We start from the raw sequence: 13,980 nt of genomic DNA, 5'->3' as shown, positions 1-13,980 counted from the left end.
ACATTTATTTTGCTCCTTTTCCTGTAAATTTTCAGGGATTTTCCAATTCTAAGTAATGGAAGTGCACATAGCACACTTCATAAAGCCTAACCTTAACCCATATATGTCCCTAACTTATATCAGCAGGGTTAATCTGATAATGAACAAAAAAGTTGATATTTTGACAAACAAAATGACAGTGGCTAGCCTCGTCTACTCCAGTAACACAGCAAGATTGGCTTCTCCAAATAACTCATGTGGTGGGTGGAGTTTATTGCAAGACTGCAGAGACTGTGACTTTAATTACAACATAATTAAAGGGACAGTATACTATACTATACAATAGTTTTTTCCCTTAATGTGTTTCCAATTACTTTTTTACCAGCTGTAGAGTATACAATGTATGAGATTTGCTTTTTAAGCCTTATTTGTGTATATGAATTAGCTGATTTTGAAGCCACAACCTAATAAAATGGGTTGAGCTTATAGGTATAATCAGATCTCATTACTTGATCACATTGTGTACATATATCTGCTTCGTTATCTTATATAGATCCATAAACTTATCACCAGTACTTGGAGGGAACAATTGAAAATTAACATTTTATTACCTTATCTCTTCTATACCCCACTGGGAGTGTAATTTCTTCTACTGGTTGTGTTAACACAGCTTGGCCTTGAGGCCAAAAACTTTCAGGATGGGTTGGGGATACCACAGGCTAAATCAACTGTTTCAAACGCCAATATAAGGGTAATGGAAATAAAATAAAGTGGATCATTGGGAACAAATGAAAGAGGAGACATTTTTTGAGTAAACTGTCCCAGTAGTTTCTTCTCTATCTATGTTTATAATGCAAATAATATAAAAAATATACACAACTGGCAACATATACTATTGATTATCATCTGAAGAGTTATCTAATTAGTACACATCTAACAAAAATAACCCTTTTATTACTGGCTTTTAAGGCATTCTTAAAATGACTAAATAGTAAATATAATGATACAATAACAATTTAACATACCTAGGTAGCTTCAGGAGCAAATACACGGGTTTGCAACAATGTTATGCATACACTGCTCAGGGTGCCAATTGGAAAGTTTGCTTATTATGGTATGCTCTCTCCCAATCAAATTTGGTTTGAACTTTCTTGGTTCATATAAAGCATTGAATTTAAAGTGATTGTAAAGATGAATGACTTTAAGCCCAGTATTTAACAATACTCTTAAAAAACATGGGCACTTTAGTCATTAAACTTTACAATTCTTCTTCTTTTTTAACATACTTTGCTTTTTGTTACTGTAAACGTACCACCTCTGGAGGTGAATTTATCTAGGATCTGAACTAGTACAATTTAGCGCATTTTGTTTGTGTGTGTGTTTTTAGCGAGTAGACAAAGACAGTTTTACTCATGTCTAACACTAGCTTATTACACAGAAAGAACAGCAGAATGTTACCACCTACCTTGTTCTTCTTTTTCTTACAATTTCTAGCTTCTTCGGCAGCTTGTCCAGCAGCTTCATTGAGGTATTTATTGCCCACTTTGCTTTCAAACCATTTTAGGTCAACAAAGATTTCACTGAAATGTTCTCGGTCGAACTGAAAATTCAGATGGAACCAAAGTAGTTTATGTATCGAGGAATCCATGCAAATAGTCTTAATATATCTGTTGCGCCTTCTGATTATACTGGTTCAACCGCATAGTGCACAATGACCAACTGTCAACTATTTCTTAAAATGTGTTGTTGAGTGAATATACATAGCTTGTAGGAGAATAGAAAGAGGAATTTGGATAGGAAGCATTTTTAAAGAATGGTCAAGTTTAAAAGTTAAAAGGTAAATAATACTCAAAACTTCCCTATCATGCACATGAAAAATAAGCTGTTACATGTGTTAAAAATATTGGGGTTTGTGTTAAAGTTTAGTAAAAGCTATTTAAATATAAGTGACACTAACAGAAATTGCTTGATTGTGTGCTTCAGGGTCCTGGGACTCTATTGCTCATTGGCTGATAGAGAAAAATCCCACACACAAAAAAAGTTAATTAATTCAATGTAGCAACATTAATAAATGCATTTAAAAACAAACAAAAATAGCATATTGCTTTGTTTCTGTTTGACAGAAATAGAAAGATGTACACAAAAAATAACTTGTATTGACTATATACTCACAGCTGAAAGCTTTGTAAGATACTTCTCAAAGTGCAACAAGTTCAAATAGCCATTCTCATTTATGTAACCTGAAAAGGGAATATTTATCATGTGTCAGTACATTAAGAAATAATTTCTTGCTCCTATCACTTTGCTTTCTCTGTAGATTATGATAAACATTGATCCTTAAAGGGACATTAAAGTCAAAACTAAACTTTCATGATTCAGATAGGGCATGCAATTTTAAACAACTTTTTCAATTTACTTTTATCATCAAATTTGCTTTGTTCCCTTGGTGGTATTTTTGAAAAGCTAAACACAGCTAGGCTTAAACTGATTTCTAAACCGTTAAAAACCGCCTCTTAGCTCAGAGCATTTTGAAAGTTTTTCACAGTTAGACAGTGTTAGTTCATGTGTGTCATATAGATAACATTGTGCTCACTCCCGTGAAGTTAGTCTTCACTGATTGACTACACTGCATGTCTGTCAAAAGCACTTAGATAAGGAGGCTGTCTGCAGAGGCTTAGATACAAGGTAATCACAAAGGTAAAACGTATATTAATATAACTGTGTTGGTTATGCAAAAACGGGGAATGGGTAATAAAGGGATTATCTATCTTTTTAAATAAGAAACATTTTGCTCTATACTGTCCCTTTAAAAAAAAAAAAAAAAAACATTTGAAAGATAATGCAATATGTAATATGGTAAATGTTCTTTTGCAAAATACTTTAATATAGCTGAATCCTTCTGGATGTCCGATAAAAGCCGTGTTTAATTAAAGAGACATGTAACACTAATTACATTTTATAAGCATAGTACTGCAGTTATTTCCCACCTCCCTCTACTCATGGGTGCCAACATGCAGACATCTAGTTTTCACTACATTCCAGTGCTACATGTGCAGCAACTCTCCTTCCGATGCCTGCAGTGAAAACTACGTTCCAAAATGGTGGCACCTATAATAAGAGGGAAGTTCATAAAATGTATTTAGTGTTTAACGTCCCTTTAAGAGTCAGTTTATAGGCTCAAAACGTTGCCCAAAAACGTGCTGTTTTTTAAACCATTGCTTGTGCTTGCCTTATCTGTGTGCTATATAGTTAATCTGCGTATAGAAAACGATACACATTGCACAAGGTCATGCCTCCATTAAAGGGACATTGTACACTAGCTTTTTCTTTGCATAAATGTTTTGTAGATGATCCATTTATATAGGCCATCTGGCAGTGTTTTTGTAAAAATGTATAGTTTGCTTATTTTTTTAAACAACATTGTGCTGATTTACAGACTCTAAACCAAGCCCCAAAGTTTTAGATGTATACTGATGTCTGCGGCTCCTGTTTGTATAATCTGTCTTTTCATATGTAGGGAAGGGGGGACTGTCTGCTGTTCTTGTTTTCCAAGCCCCTTTCACTGGGTGTACCAGCCTAATCTTAATAGTGCTAAACGGGAGCTTCTACGTAAGTTTTTAAAAGGTTTTATACTTAAAGTTTGGATCAGTATCTGTGCATATTCTTCTTTATAGCAGGGTCTATTACATGCAGTTATATAAAAATAGGTGTATACTGTCCCTTTAATGATGATAAAAGGGGCACTTAATGTGTTTCCAATGGTTTGTTGTACCAACTGCAGGGTATTTAATGTATGGAAAAATTCTCCTTAAAAAAGGGACATAAAATCTGCAAACAATTTGAAATATCTTTCCAATTTACTTCTGTTTATACAATTTCCTTTATTATCTTGCTATACTTTTTTGCTGGGAGCAAGCTGAACACATTTGGTGAGCCAATGACAAGAGGCATGTATGTTCAGCCACCAATAAGCTACTAGCTCCCAATAGAGAATTGCTGCTACTTAGATTACCTAGGTATGGTTTTCAACAAAGGATACCAAAAGAACAAATTAGATAATAGAAGTCAATTGGAAAGTTGTTAAAGTTGTATGCTGTATCCGAGCAATACGTTTAATTTTGACTTTACTGTCCCTTTAATGTTTATTTTTGTATTTAAAATGGCTGTTTTTGCTCAATGAAACCATAACCCATTGTTCTCCAAAACATGCCAATTCAAATGGGATAACCCTGCCGGAAGACCTGCTTATATTATCTTTATCTATACACAAAGGGCAGTATTTACTAAATATTCCATTATGGGTTTATGGACAAAACCAGGTACTTTGATTGCAAGAATAAACATTTTCCAATGTTTAATACAATACAGGTGGTAAAACAGGTCACTGGGAATATGTAAAAGGTAAAAATAAAAATAAACTACATTTATGCATACCTGATAAATTATTTTCTTTCCTGGCAGGGAGAGTCCACAAATTCATTCATTACTGTTGGGAATACAACACCTGGCCACCAGGAGGAGGCTAAGACACCCCAGCCAAAGCATTAAGTATCCCTCCCAGTTCCCCTACACCCCCAGTCATTCAGCTGAGGAAATAAGGAAAAGCAGGAGAAACACTAGGGGTATAGAGGTGCCTGAAGATAAGGAAAAAAGGCTGTCTTAAAAATAACAGGGCAGGTTCATGGACTCTCCCGGCCAGGAAAGAAATTCATTTATCAGGTAAGCATAAATGTTGTTTTCTTTCCAATGGCAAGGAGAGTCCACAAATTCATTCATTACTGTTGGGAATCCAATACCCAAGCTAGAAAGGACACAGAATGAACAGGGAGGGAATAGAAGGTAGGCGGACCTAAATTGACAGAACCAGCGTTTGAAGCACCTTTCGCCCAAAGGAAGCCTTAGCCGAGGCAAAAACATCAAACTTGAAATTTTTTGAAAAGGTATGCAAAGAGGACCAGGCAGCTGCCCTACAGATTTGTTCCATAGAAGCATTGTTCTTAAAAGCCCAAGAGGAGGACACTGCACAGGTAGAATGAGCCGTAATCCTCTCAGGAGGCTGTTGACCAGCTTTCTCATAAGCCAAACAATGACACTCCTCAAAAAGAAAGAGTAGACGCCGCAGCCTTCTGACCCTTGCTCTTACCGTCCTACAAAACTAACAAGGAAGAATACTGTAGAAAAACCTTGGTTGCATGAAGATAAAAAAAAAGCACCTAAAACAACCATGTCGTGCAACAAACGCTCCTTCCCAAAAGGATTAGGACAAAAAGAAAGTACTACAATTTCTTGATTGCTATTGCGGGCAGAGACAACTTTTAGGTAGAAAATTAACTTGGTACGAAAAACAGCCTTATCTGCATGGAAAATAGAAAAGGGATCACACTGTAAAGCAAAGAACAAAGAAATTCTGCGAGCAGAGGAAATAAATAGACAACAAAAACAAAACTTTCCAAGACAAAAAAAGTTCAATGTCAACCGAATGCATCAGGAAGAGAAGCTAATTTATTGTGCAACACAGAAAGGGCAGAAAGCTGACCCTAGAGAGAACTAGCCGACAAACCTTTCTCCAGACCAATTTGGAGAAACAAAAGAATCTGAGGAACCCTTGAACCTCACACCAAGCAAGATAGTTGCTCCACACCGAGTGGTAAAAAGTGTCTAGTAACTGGCTTACGAGCCTGGATCAGAGTATCAATGACCCTGTCAGAAAAACCTCTTTAGGACAGCATTAAGTGTTCAATCTCCACGCAGTCAGAGACTTAAGATTTTGGTAAAGGAGCGGACCTTGGAGTAGAAGGTCCACTCGCTGAGGCAACTTCCACAGAGGAGAGGAAGACATCTTCATGAAGTCTGCAAACCAGGTCCTGCGAGGCCTCACCGGAGCAAGGAGAATCACAGAGGCCCGCTCCTGTTTGAAGCAAGCGAAGGAGAGCAAAATGGAGGAAACAGATAGATAAGCTTGAACTTCCACGGAACCGATAACGCGTCCACCAACACTGCATGAGGATTTCTCGATCTCGACCCATATTTGGTCAGCTTGGTATTGAGACAAGATCCTGAAAAAACTAAGTGTGGCGCTCAGCTGTTAACCCTTAGCTCCCTTACTAATCAATCTTTCCCTTTGATTGATGAAAAATATATATTAGACACACAGTTTTAAAGTTAGGGAGCGCTATTGAGCTCAAGGGTACAAGAAGACGATATTATAAGATTTGTTATAAAAATATTATTAATTTATTTATGTGAATGCAATGAAGATTTAATGTGTATATATATATATATATATATATATATATATATATATATATATATATATATACACAAATTCATAAACAATTAAAATTCATAAATAATTGTTAATATATACATTAAATCTTCATTGCATTCACATTAATAAATTAATATTTTTATAACAAAATCTTATATCGTCTTCCTGTACCCTTGAGCTCAATAGCGCTCCCTAACTTTAAAACTGTGTGTCTAATTGAGACAAGATCCCCCACCCCCACACCTGAGAGCTATCTCAGAGAATACTCCCCGAGATGGAAGGTCTGTATGCTCAGGAAATCTACTTCATAATTGTCCACCCCCGGGAAGAGAATGGCTGAAAAGACAATTGTGATATTCTGCCCACTGAAGGATACGAGACACGTCTCTCATCGCCAGGGAACTCTGCGTTCCCCCTGATGATTGATATAAGCAACTGAAGTTACGCTGTGCGATTTTGGAATCTGATAAAACGGACAGAACAAAATTGAGGCCATCAGAGCATTGAAATGGCTCTCAATTCCAGAATATTGAATTGAAAGGAAGGACTCCTCCAGCGTTCAGGTTCCCTGAGATTTCAAGGGACCCCAAACCTATCCCCAGCCAAGAAGACTGGCCCAAGATGGTCTCAAAAAGCACGTGCTTTGAGACAAGAGTTCCTGACAAAGCCACCAGGAGGGAGAATCTCTCGAATGGTTGTCCAGGATGATCGTTTGAGATAGATCGGAATGGTTGCCGTTCCATTGCCTGTGCATACATAGATGTAAAGGTTGCAGATGAAAGCAAGCAAAAGGAATAATGTCCATGGTAGCCACCATGAGACCCACCGCTTTCATGCATTGAGCCACTGACGGATAAGCATTGGACTAAAGAGATAGTCTTAAAGGAATAGATCCACTGGGTTGTGAACCAGACATGATAAATCACTAAACTATGGGAGTGCGCACTTTAATGCAAACCACACAGCAGGGACGCCACTGGTGACTCCCTTGCTAGGCTCTGCCTGGGACTGAACCAGAGACTCCAGGTTCAGAATCCAGTTAGCTATGTCTGTGCCACTGGAGGATTTTTAGGCAGACAGAAACTTGTTTCAACGTAGATCCTTCAGAAATATTTGCATCACGGATTAATCGATAATTGTGCATGGAAAACACACCCTGGAGTTGGGGACTAGCGAGCTCTTGCCCAGATTTATCTTCCAACCGTGGTTGTAAAGGAGACACAAAAGAGAGTCAGTGTGAGATCTTGCTAACAGCAAAGATGGAGATTGAACCAATATTTCCTCAAAGTAAGGCACTGCCTTTGCGATTCCTGCAATCTGGACACTACCGGAAGAGCTCTCAACACCTTCACCCTAGTCCTCATTCTAAGGAAGGGACTAGGACAAAACACTCCCAAGAATGCTAGAACCTCTACGCACCTTGAGAACGCTGACAAAATCAGACCCTCAGGGGATTGAACCTGGGTCTTTCCATGAAAAGGCTAAGTACAAGCCTCCAAGGCTCACTCCAACATGAAGAAAAAACTTAAACGTTTCTTATATCCATAAGAAACAAAAAATGGACGAACAATGGCAATCATGACAAACTACCATATATGATTAACAACCACCCTAAAAATAATAAATCATAAGAGAACAATCCCAAAAGAATATTGCTTAGAGAGAAGGGACATAGGATTGTCCAGGATTTCAAATCCCTCTAGAAGACTAAAGGAACTGCATAAGCAGACAGACATACTATATAAAAACGAGTATGTCTAAAACTCCATAAAACCGTAAAAGTCCCTTCGCTGGATAAAAGCACAATACCAACAGCTGGAGACAAAACACTTTTTAAATTGTAGAGTCAACTGAAAGGCAAACGTGGTCTCAATGAAAAGAGACTCCCTATGAAAACCACATGAGATTAGGTCGCCAGGAAAAATACTGTCCTGGAAGACATAAAAACCTTGGTGAAACCACCAGGGATGAACCATTCCTCTCAACTAAGAGAAAGGAGCGGATATGGTAATGTCTAAAACCCCACATACGTCAGACGTGGTATGGTACGGCTGAGTAGATCAGAATTAGGCACAGATCAGAGAGGGAAAAAAAAAAAAAAAAAAAAGTATAAAGAATTCTGAAATGACAAGAAAAAGAAAAAAAAAAAACAGCATACATATTGCTGTCCCATATATCAAGAAGGCATACATAATCCCTGGAATATATTATCCGACTCCGGCTAAAACAAATGACCAGTAAATGACATTATAACTGCATTTAATAAACCTGAGACAAAGAAAGCAGTGTAAACTTACACCGGTAGCCAGAGGGGGTGTTAGCAGACATGCAATGGAAGGAGGCTAGGGAAGGTTCCCTGCAACATCCAGAAGCTAACTTTCACCACAACTCTTACTAAGAGGATTACTCCAAGAACCCCAATCCTGTCTTGCAGGAAAAATACCCATTAAAGGACTTAAATTCCAATTTTCTTCAGAGTACTTTCATTGCCAACCTCCTAGTTTACTAGGCAAAGAATGACTGGGGGAGTAGGGAGGGATAATTATAGCTTTGGCTGGGGTGTATTTGCCTCCTCCTAGTGGCCAGGTGTTGTATTCCCAACAGTAAAGAATGAATTTGTGGACTCTCCCTGCCATTGGAAAGAAATACAGTATTGTGTCCCTTTAAAATTGTACCATTTAACAAGAGATATCAAAGAAAATCATTTTATTTTTAACAATAGATTTAGGTAGCAATTTGAATACCATACCTCCAAGTTCCGGTAAGACACTAATATATGTTCTGTACAATAGAGGCAGTGCATCATGGTTAATATGCAAATGAGGTAGATGAGGGATAAAATCGTTGCCTACAAGAAATCCCATTAAAATCCAATCATCAATTATCCTTTCTATGTCATATTCAAACGATATCTTGCTCTACAATAAATAAAACAGATAAATAGTTAAGCAAAAACATTTTTGTATATAAAATTAAAAAAATGAACATAACATTGTGAACGTCTTACTTTTAAAGATGAAAATTCATAATCAATATATTCTCTCATTAAAGACAAGTGAAGAAGGTGAAATGTAGTTTCCTCTGGAGCAGAAATTCTGAAACAGGAGAAAAACAAAGTCATAATATTGCTAGACATGGTATATTAAAAGGACCACAAAATACAGTATAATTGAATTATTGACAAATACACAATAAAAAAGACAATGCAATGTGAATTATACACAGGCAAGATTGTATTGATGATTGTTAAGTATCTCATGTGGAGACTTGCTGTATTGTTTGAATATTAATAAATAAAAATATAAAAAAAAAAAAAAAAAAAAGACAATGCAATAGCACTTAAAGGGACACTGAACCCAATTTTTTTCTTTTGTGATTCAGATAGAGCATGCAATTTTAAGCAACTTTCTAATTTACTCCTATTATCAAATTTTCTTCATTCTCTTGGTATCTTTATTTCAAATGCAAGAATGTAAGTTTAGATGCCGGCCCATTTTTGGTGAACAACCTGGGTTCTTGCCGATTGGTGGATAAATTCATCCACCAATAAAAAAGTGCTGCCCAGAGTTCTGAACCAATAAAAAAAAACTTAGATGCCTTCTTTTCAAATAAAGATAGCAAGAGAACGAAGACAAATTGATAATAGAAGTAAATTAGAAAGTTGCTTAAAATTGTATGCTCTATCTCAATCATGAAAGAAAAAATAAATTTGGGTTCAATGTCCCTTTAATATGAAATGAGCAGTAGAATATTTTTTGCCAAGTTACAAAGGTTATTCAATTTTCCCTCACACTGTATCATATGACAGCCATCAGCCAATCACAAAATGCATATACGTATATACTATGCACCTCTGCACATGCTCAGTAGGAGTTGGAGCCTAAGAAAGTGTGCATATAAAAAAAAATGTATACGTTTTGAAAATGAAAATATATTAGAAAGTTATTTTGTCGGAAACATGAAACTTTAAATTTTGACTTTTAAAGGAGCAAATTTTAAAAAGGTAGGATTACCAAGCCCTGCCTTAACTTTAGCAATGTCTCTGTCACCATTTCAGATAATGCAAAACTACGCCTGAAAGTTAACAAGTGCAAAAAACGAGCAGATTTAGATTTGATAGATCACATAAATATTGGCATAGCAGCAGCCATACTGTGGTGCAGATCTGACATTTAGTATTCATAACACACTGATATTTTGTTCACACAAATGAAGATAAATTCCACACCTTAGATATGTTTGTTTAAATAAATATTTTCTTTATAGCTTCACAGTTTGTAATATTTATTTTTATAGATGTTCAATAAGCCTTTGTTTTAACATTCTAAAAACATTTCCTGTTATCAAAATGAGCTGACTATATAAACAGAAGCCACTAATGTAGACAATAGTCATAGAAGACAATGCCACTTTCTGTTTGTGCCATAATGTGCTGAACATTTGTTGATATAATGGAGATGATCTCTCTGTCCACCAGACATCGCTGAATGCAGACAGCATACGATGTCAGCATTTAACGTTGCACAAGCAGTTCTGGTGAACTGCTTGTGCAATAACGCCCCCTGCAGATTCGCAGCCGGGGTGTCAATCAACCCGATCGTACACAATAGGGCGGATTGATGTCTGCCACTTTAGAGGAATGTGTATGAGTTAAGGAGCAGCGGTCCTTCTTAACTCCTGTTTCCGGCAAGCCTGAAGGCGCGCGCAGAAACAGATGCATTGGGGCGATTGACTGTTTGATAAATCGGCCCCTTTATGTGAACCCAGCTAGTGAGTATCATTATTTCCACTGGATTGCATTTAAACGAGTCCTTATTAGGCATTGACAAAGAGAAAGTAGAACCGCATGTTCTTTCACTTGGTACAATTACATATGTAATGAATATTAAAAAAAGGGCACCATGCATTTTTAAGTTGTGTGCATTACTACTGAATTGTTTGTATAAATTAAATAATAATCGGAACACAGAGACTTTATTCCTTGGCAGAAGCTGCAACTGTGTATTAACCTCTTGACTGGCAGATTGTGTAGAAACATTAATTCAAAAAAGTTCTCTAAGGGCTGCCAATAAAGGGGTTAAAGAATGCTTAAGTGTTTCCATAAGGACAAGTCAGGGTTCAATGTGTAACAGGAGATACAAAATGCTTCTGAACATAAAGGTTTAAAAGCAGACACTTGAAGCAAAATCACAGCATAGACACCTTCTATAACAGATTCATTTGTAATAATATTTAAAGGAACAGTCTTGTCAAAATTAAACTTTCGTGATTCAGATAGAACATGCCATTTTAAGAAACATTCTAATTTACTCCTATTATCAAATTTCTTCATTCTCTTTGGTATCTTTATTTAAAAAAAAAGCAGGAATGTAAGCATAGGAGCTGGCCCATTTTTGGTTCAGCACATGGGTAGCACTTTCTGATTGGTGTCTAAATGTAGCCACAATCAGCAAGCGCTACCCAGGTGCTAAACAAAAAAATGGGCCGGCTAAGTTTACATTCAAATAAAAATACCAAGAGAACAAAGAAAAAATGATAATAGAGCATGCAACTTTATCATTTACTCCTATCTGAATCATGAAAGAAAAAAATGGGTTTAGTATCCCCTTAAAAGGTACATTAAACCCAAAAATGTTCTTTCAGGATTCAGATAGAGAATACCATTTTTAAAAAGTTTCCAATTTACTTCTATTATCAAAATTTATTTCATTCTTATGTTATTCTTTGTTGAAGAGATACCTAGGTAGGTAGCATCCCCATGCCTGAAGCACTACATGACAGGAAACAGTGCTGCCATCTAGTGTCCCTGCTAATGTATATGATTGTTGCAAAACTGCTGCTATATAGTGCTGCAGACACGTGCATACTCTTGAGCTTACATTTCTGCTTTTTAACGAAGGATAACAAGAAAACGAAGAAAAAAATGATAATAGAAGTAAATTAGAAAGTTGTTTAAACTTGCCAGGGCATCCTGTAGGAGGAGGAGCTAACAGGTGCACGAGAAAGTGGCGTGTTACCTGTCGGAGCTCGCTGAAGAACTAACTCCCGCCACGGTCCGTTGTTGGAGCGCTTTGAACACTCCCTAGGACACGACCCTACCTCTATCAGGGTCCGACTTGGAAGCACCATAGAAGCTGTCCATAGGCTCACTCGCTAGAGCCACAGTCGAAGTACTGGATACACATACACTATACGCAGACGAGAGTGGTGCATTGCTGGAAAGCGAGGGGAACAATACAGCAGAAGATACACGGTCTAAACCCCTGCACTGGGTTCACCTATGCGCTTACTGCATCAAGGGGTAAGGACCAGTAATCCATAAAGCGGTGCAGGTGCAGGTGGCAAGTACTATCCGGAGAAGCGTGAAAACTCACCGGCTGTTTCTCCCGTCGGCGGACTGTCAGATCAAGTGGGCGTTCCACAGCGAAGGGTACTTCCATAGTGAGTACAAGCACACCGGGGAGCTACAACAGTTCAGGCCCACACTGTAGGTGGCTGTACCTGCTAACTCAGCTCATTCATTCACCGGAGCTCTGCCGTGATGAGCCGCAGCCTTTAGGAGTACCGGTAATGGGAAGTTAGCGCCGGATATCTCTGCTCTGAGATTTCCTTGTGGCCGCATGTTATCATAGCGGTATCAAAGAAGTACTGAAGTCCAGTTGCCAACGCCTCCCAGTTTTGGATTATACAGTGTGGATCTCCCGTGAGAGTCATCTATGGACGCTGAGTCTGTGTGCCACCTGCCTCAACACAACCGCCTGGTCTTAGGGTAAGATCTCTGAAAGTCTATAATAATAACTGTTGCCCCAAAAGTGATACTGACTGCCTATCTCTGCATCATTATATCTTGCACGTTATACCATTTAGTCCTTGCAAGAAAAGGTACGCTCTGAGTTGCCTCTGCAAATTAACACTCAGCTTGCTGCCTACTTACTACCAAAGAGACATTTGTGATTCTGAAGGACATTTAACATGCTGCAGATACTACAGTCTCTCCCTAGCAGTGAAATCTGTATTGCTGAATAAGCCCTGGGTGTTGTACGTTTGCAACTTGAGATATATTTGTAAATATTTTTTGGGCTGCAACATGCCGTATATGCACTAGCCCCCTATCAAACAGGGCTCTCCAGGGACATTTCGGGTATATGTAACTAGCCTGCTGTCGGTTAATTTTAAAGAGACACTCTTAAAATGCAGTCTGGTTAGTTTGTTCTGTCACCAACCTTGACACACCACCAGCAGTGTCGATATATCAGCTGCACTAAGACTTCCTTTTATATAAGAGTGGGGCTGCCGGACTTCGGGCTGGTCAGAAAGCACGACCTGCTGGGAATCTATATATATATATTCTTTTTTTCCTTCATAGACTCTTTACAGGAATTAAGGTCTGCAATATTCATGTAGATAACGCTAGTTTACTAAAAGTTTCAGCCAGCACGGCTAGAATTGTTAAAGCCTGCAAGTATTTTTCATTGTTACCCTCATTTTTGCCTTTGCATTTGGGTTATATTTATCTGAAATGTATGCATATGAATGTTTATACATATATTAATAATATAGGGTCTCCTCTGAGTGCTAAGCAGTTATGTCAATAGGCCCATGACTTTTTTTTTTTTTTTTTGCAGGAACAAAGAACATAAAGCTAGAAAAATACTGCTCTAATTTATACCCTGCTATTTCTTAGAGCTTAAAAGCTAAATTTATACTGCTGAGTAGGAACGCTATCGGTTGTA

General features: G+C 37.7%; 1 protein-coding gene across 3 annotated transcripts in view; it reads right to left on the bottom strand.

Annotated features, from left to right (window-relative positions):
- Positions 1-13,980, bottom strand: part of XRN1 (5'-3' exoribonuclease 1) — a 441,443-nt gene that overhangs the window by 383,550 nt on the left and 43,913 nt on the right. For all 3 annotated transcript variants that reach the window (XM_053710017.1, XM_053710018.1, XM_053710019.1), the window contains exons 7-10: positions 9,255-9,342; positions 8,997-9,165; positions 2,152-2,219; positions 1,445-1,579 (exon numbers count right to left, since the gene is read on the bottom strand). In XM_053710017.1, the coding sequence (XP_053565992.1) occupies positions 1,445-1,579; positions 2,152-2,219; positions 8,997-9,165; positions 9,255-9,342 (460 nt within the window). The remainder of the gene's footprint in view (positions 1-1,444; positions 1,580-2,151; positions 2,220-8,996; positions 9,166-9,254; positions 9,343-13,980) is intronic.

The sequence above is a fragment of the Bombina bombina genome, chromosome 4, assembly GCF_027579735.1.
Source record: "Bombina bombina isolate aBomBom1 chromosome 4, aBomBom1.pri, whole genome shotgun sequence".
Taxonomy (NCBI): Eukaryota; Metazoa; Chordata; class Amphibia; order Anura; family Bombinatoridae; genus Bombina; species Bombina bombina.
Note: the sequence above shows the minus strand (reverse complement) of the source record. Positions and strands in the feature narration are given on the sequence as shown.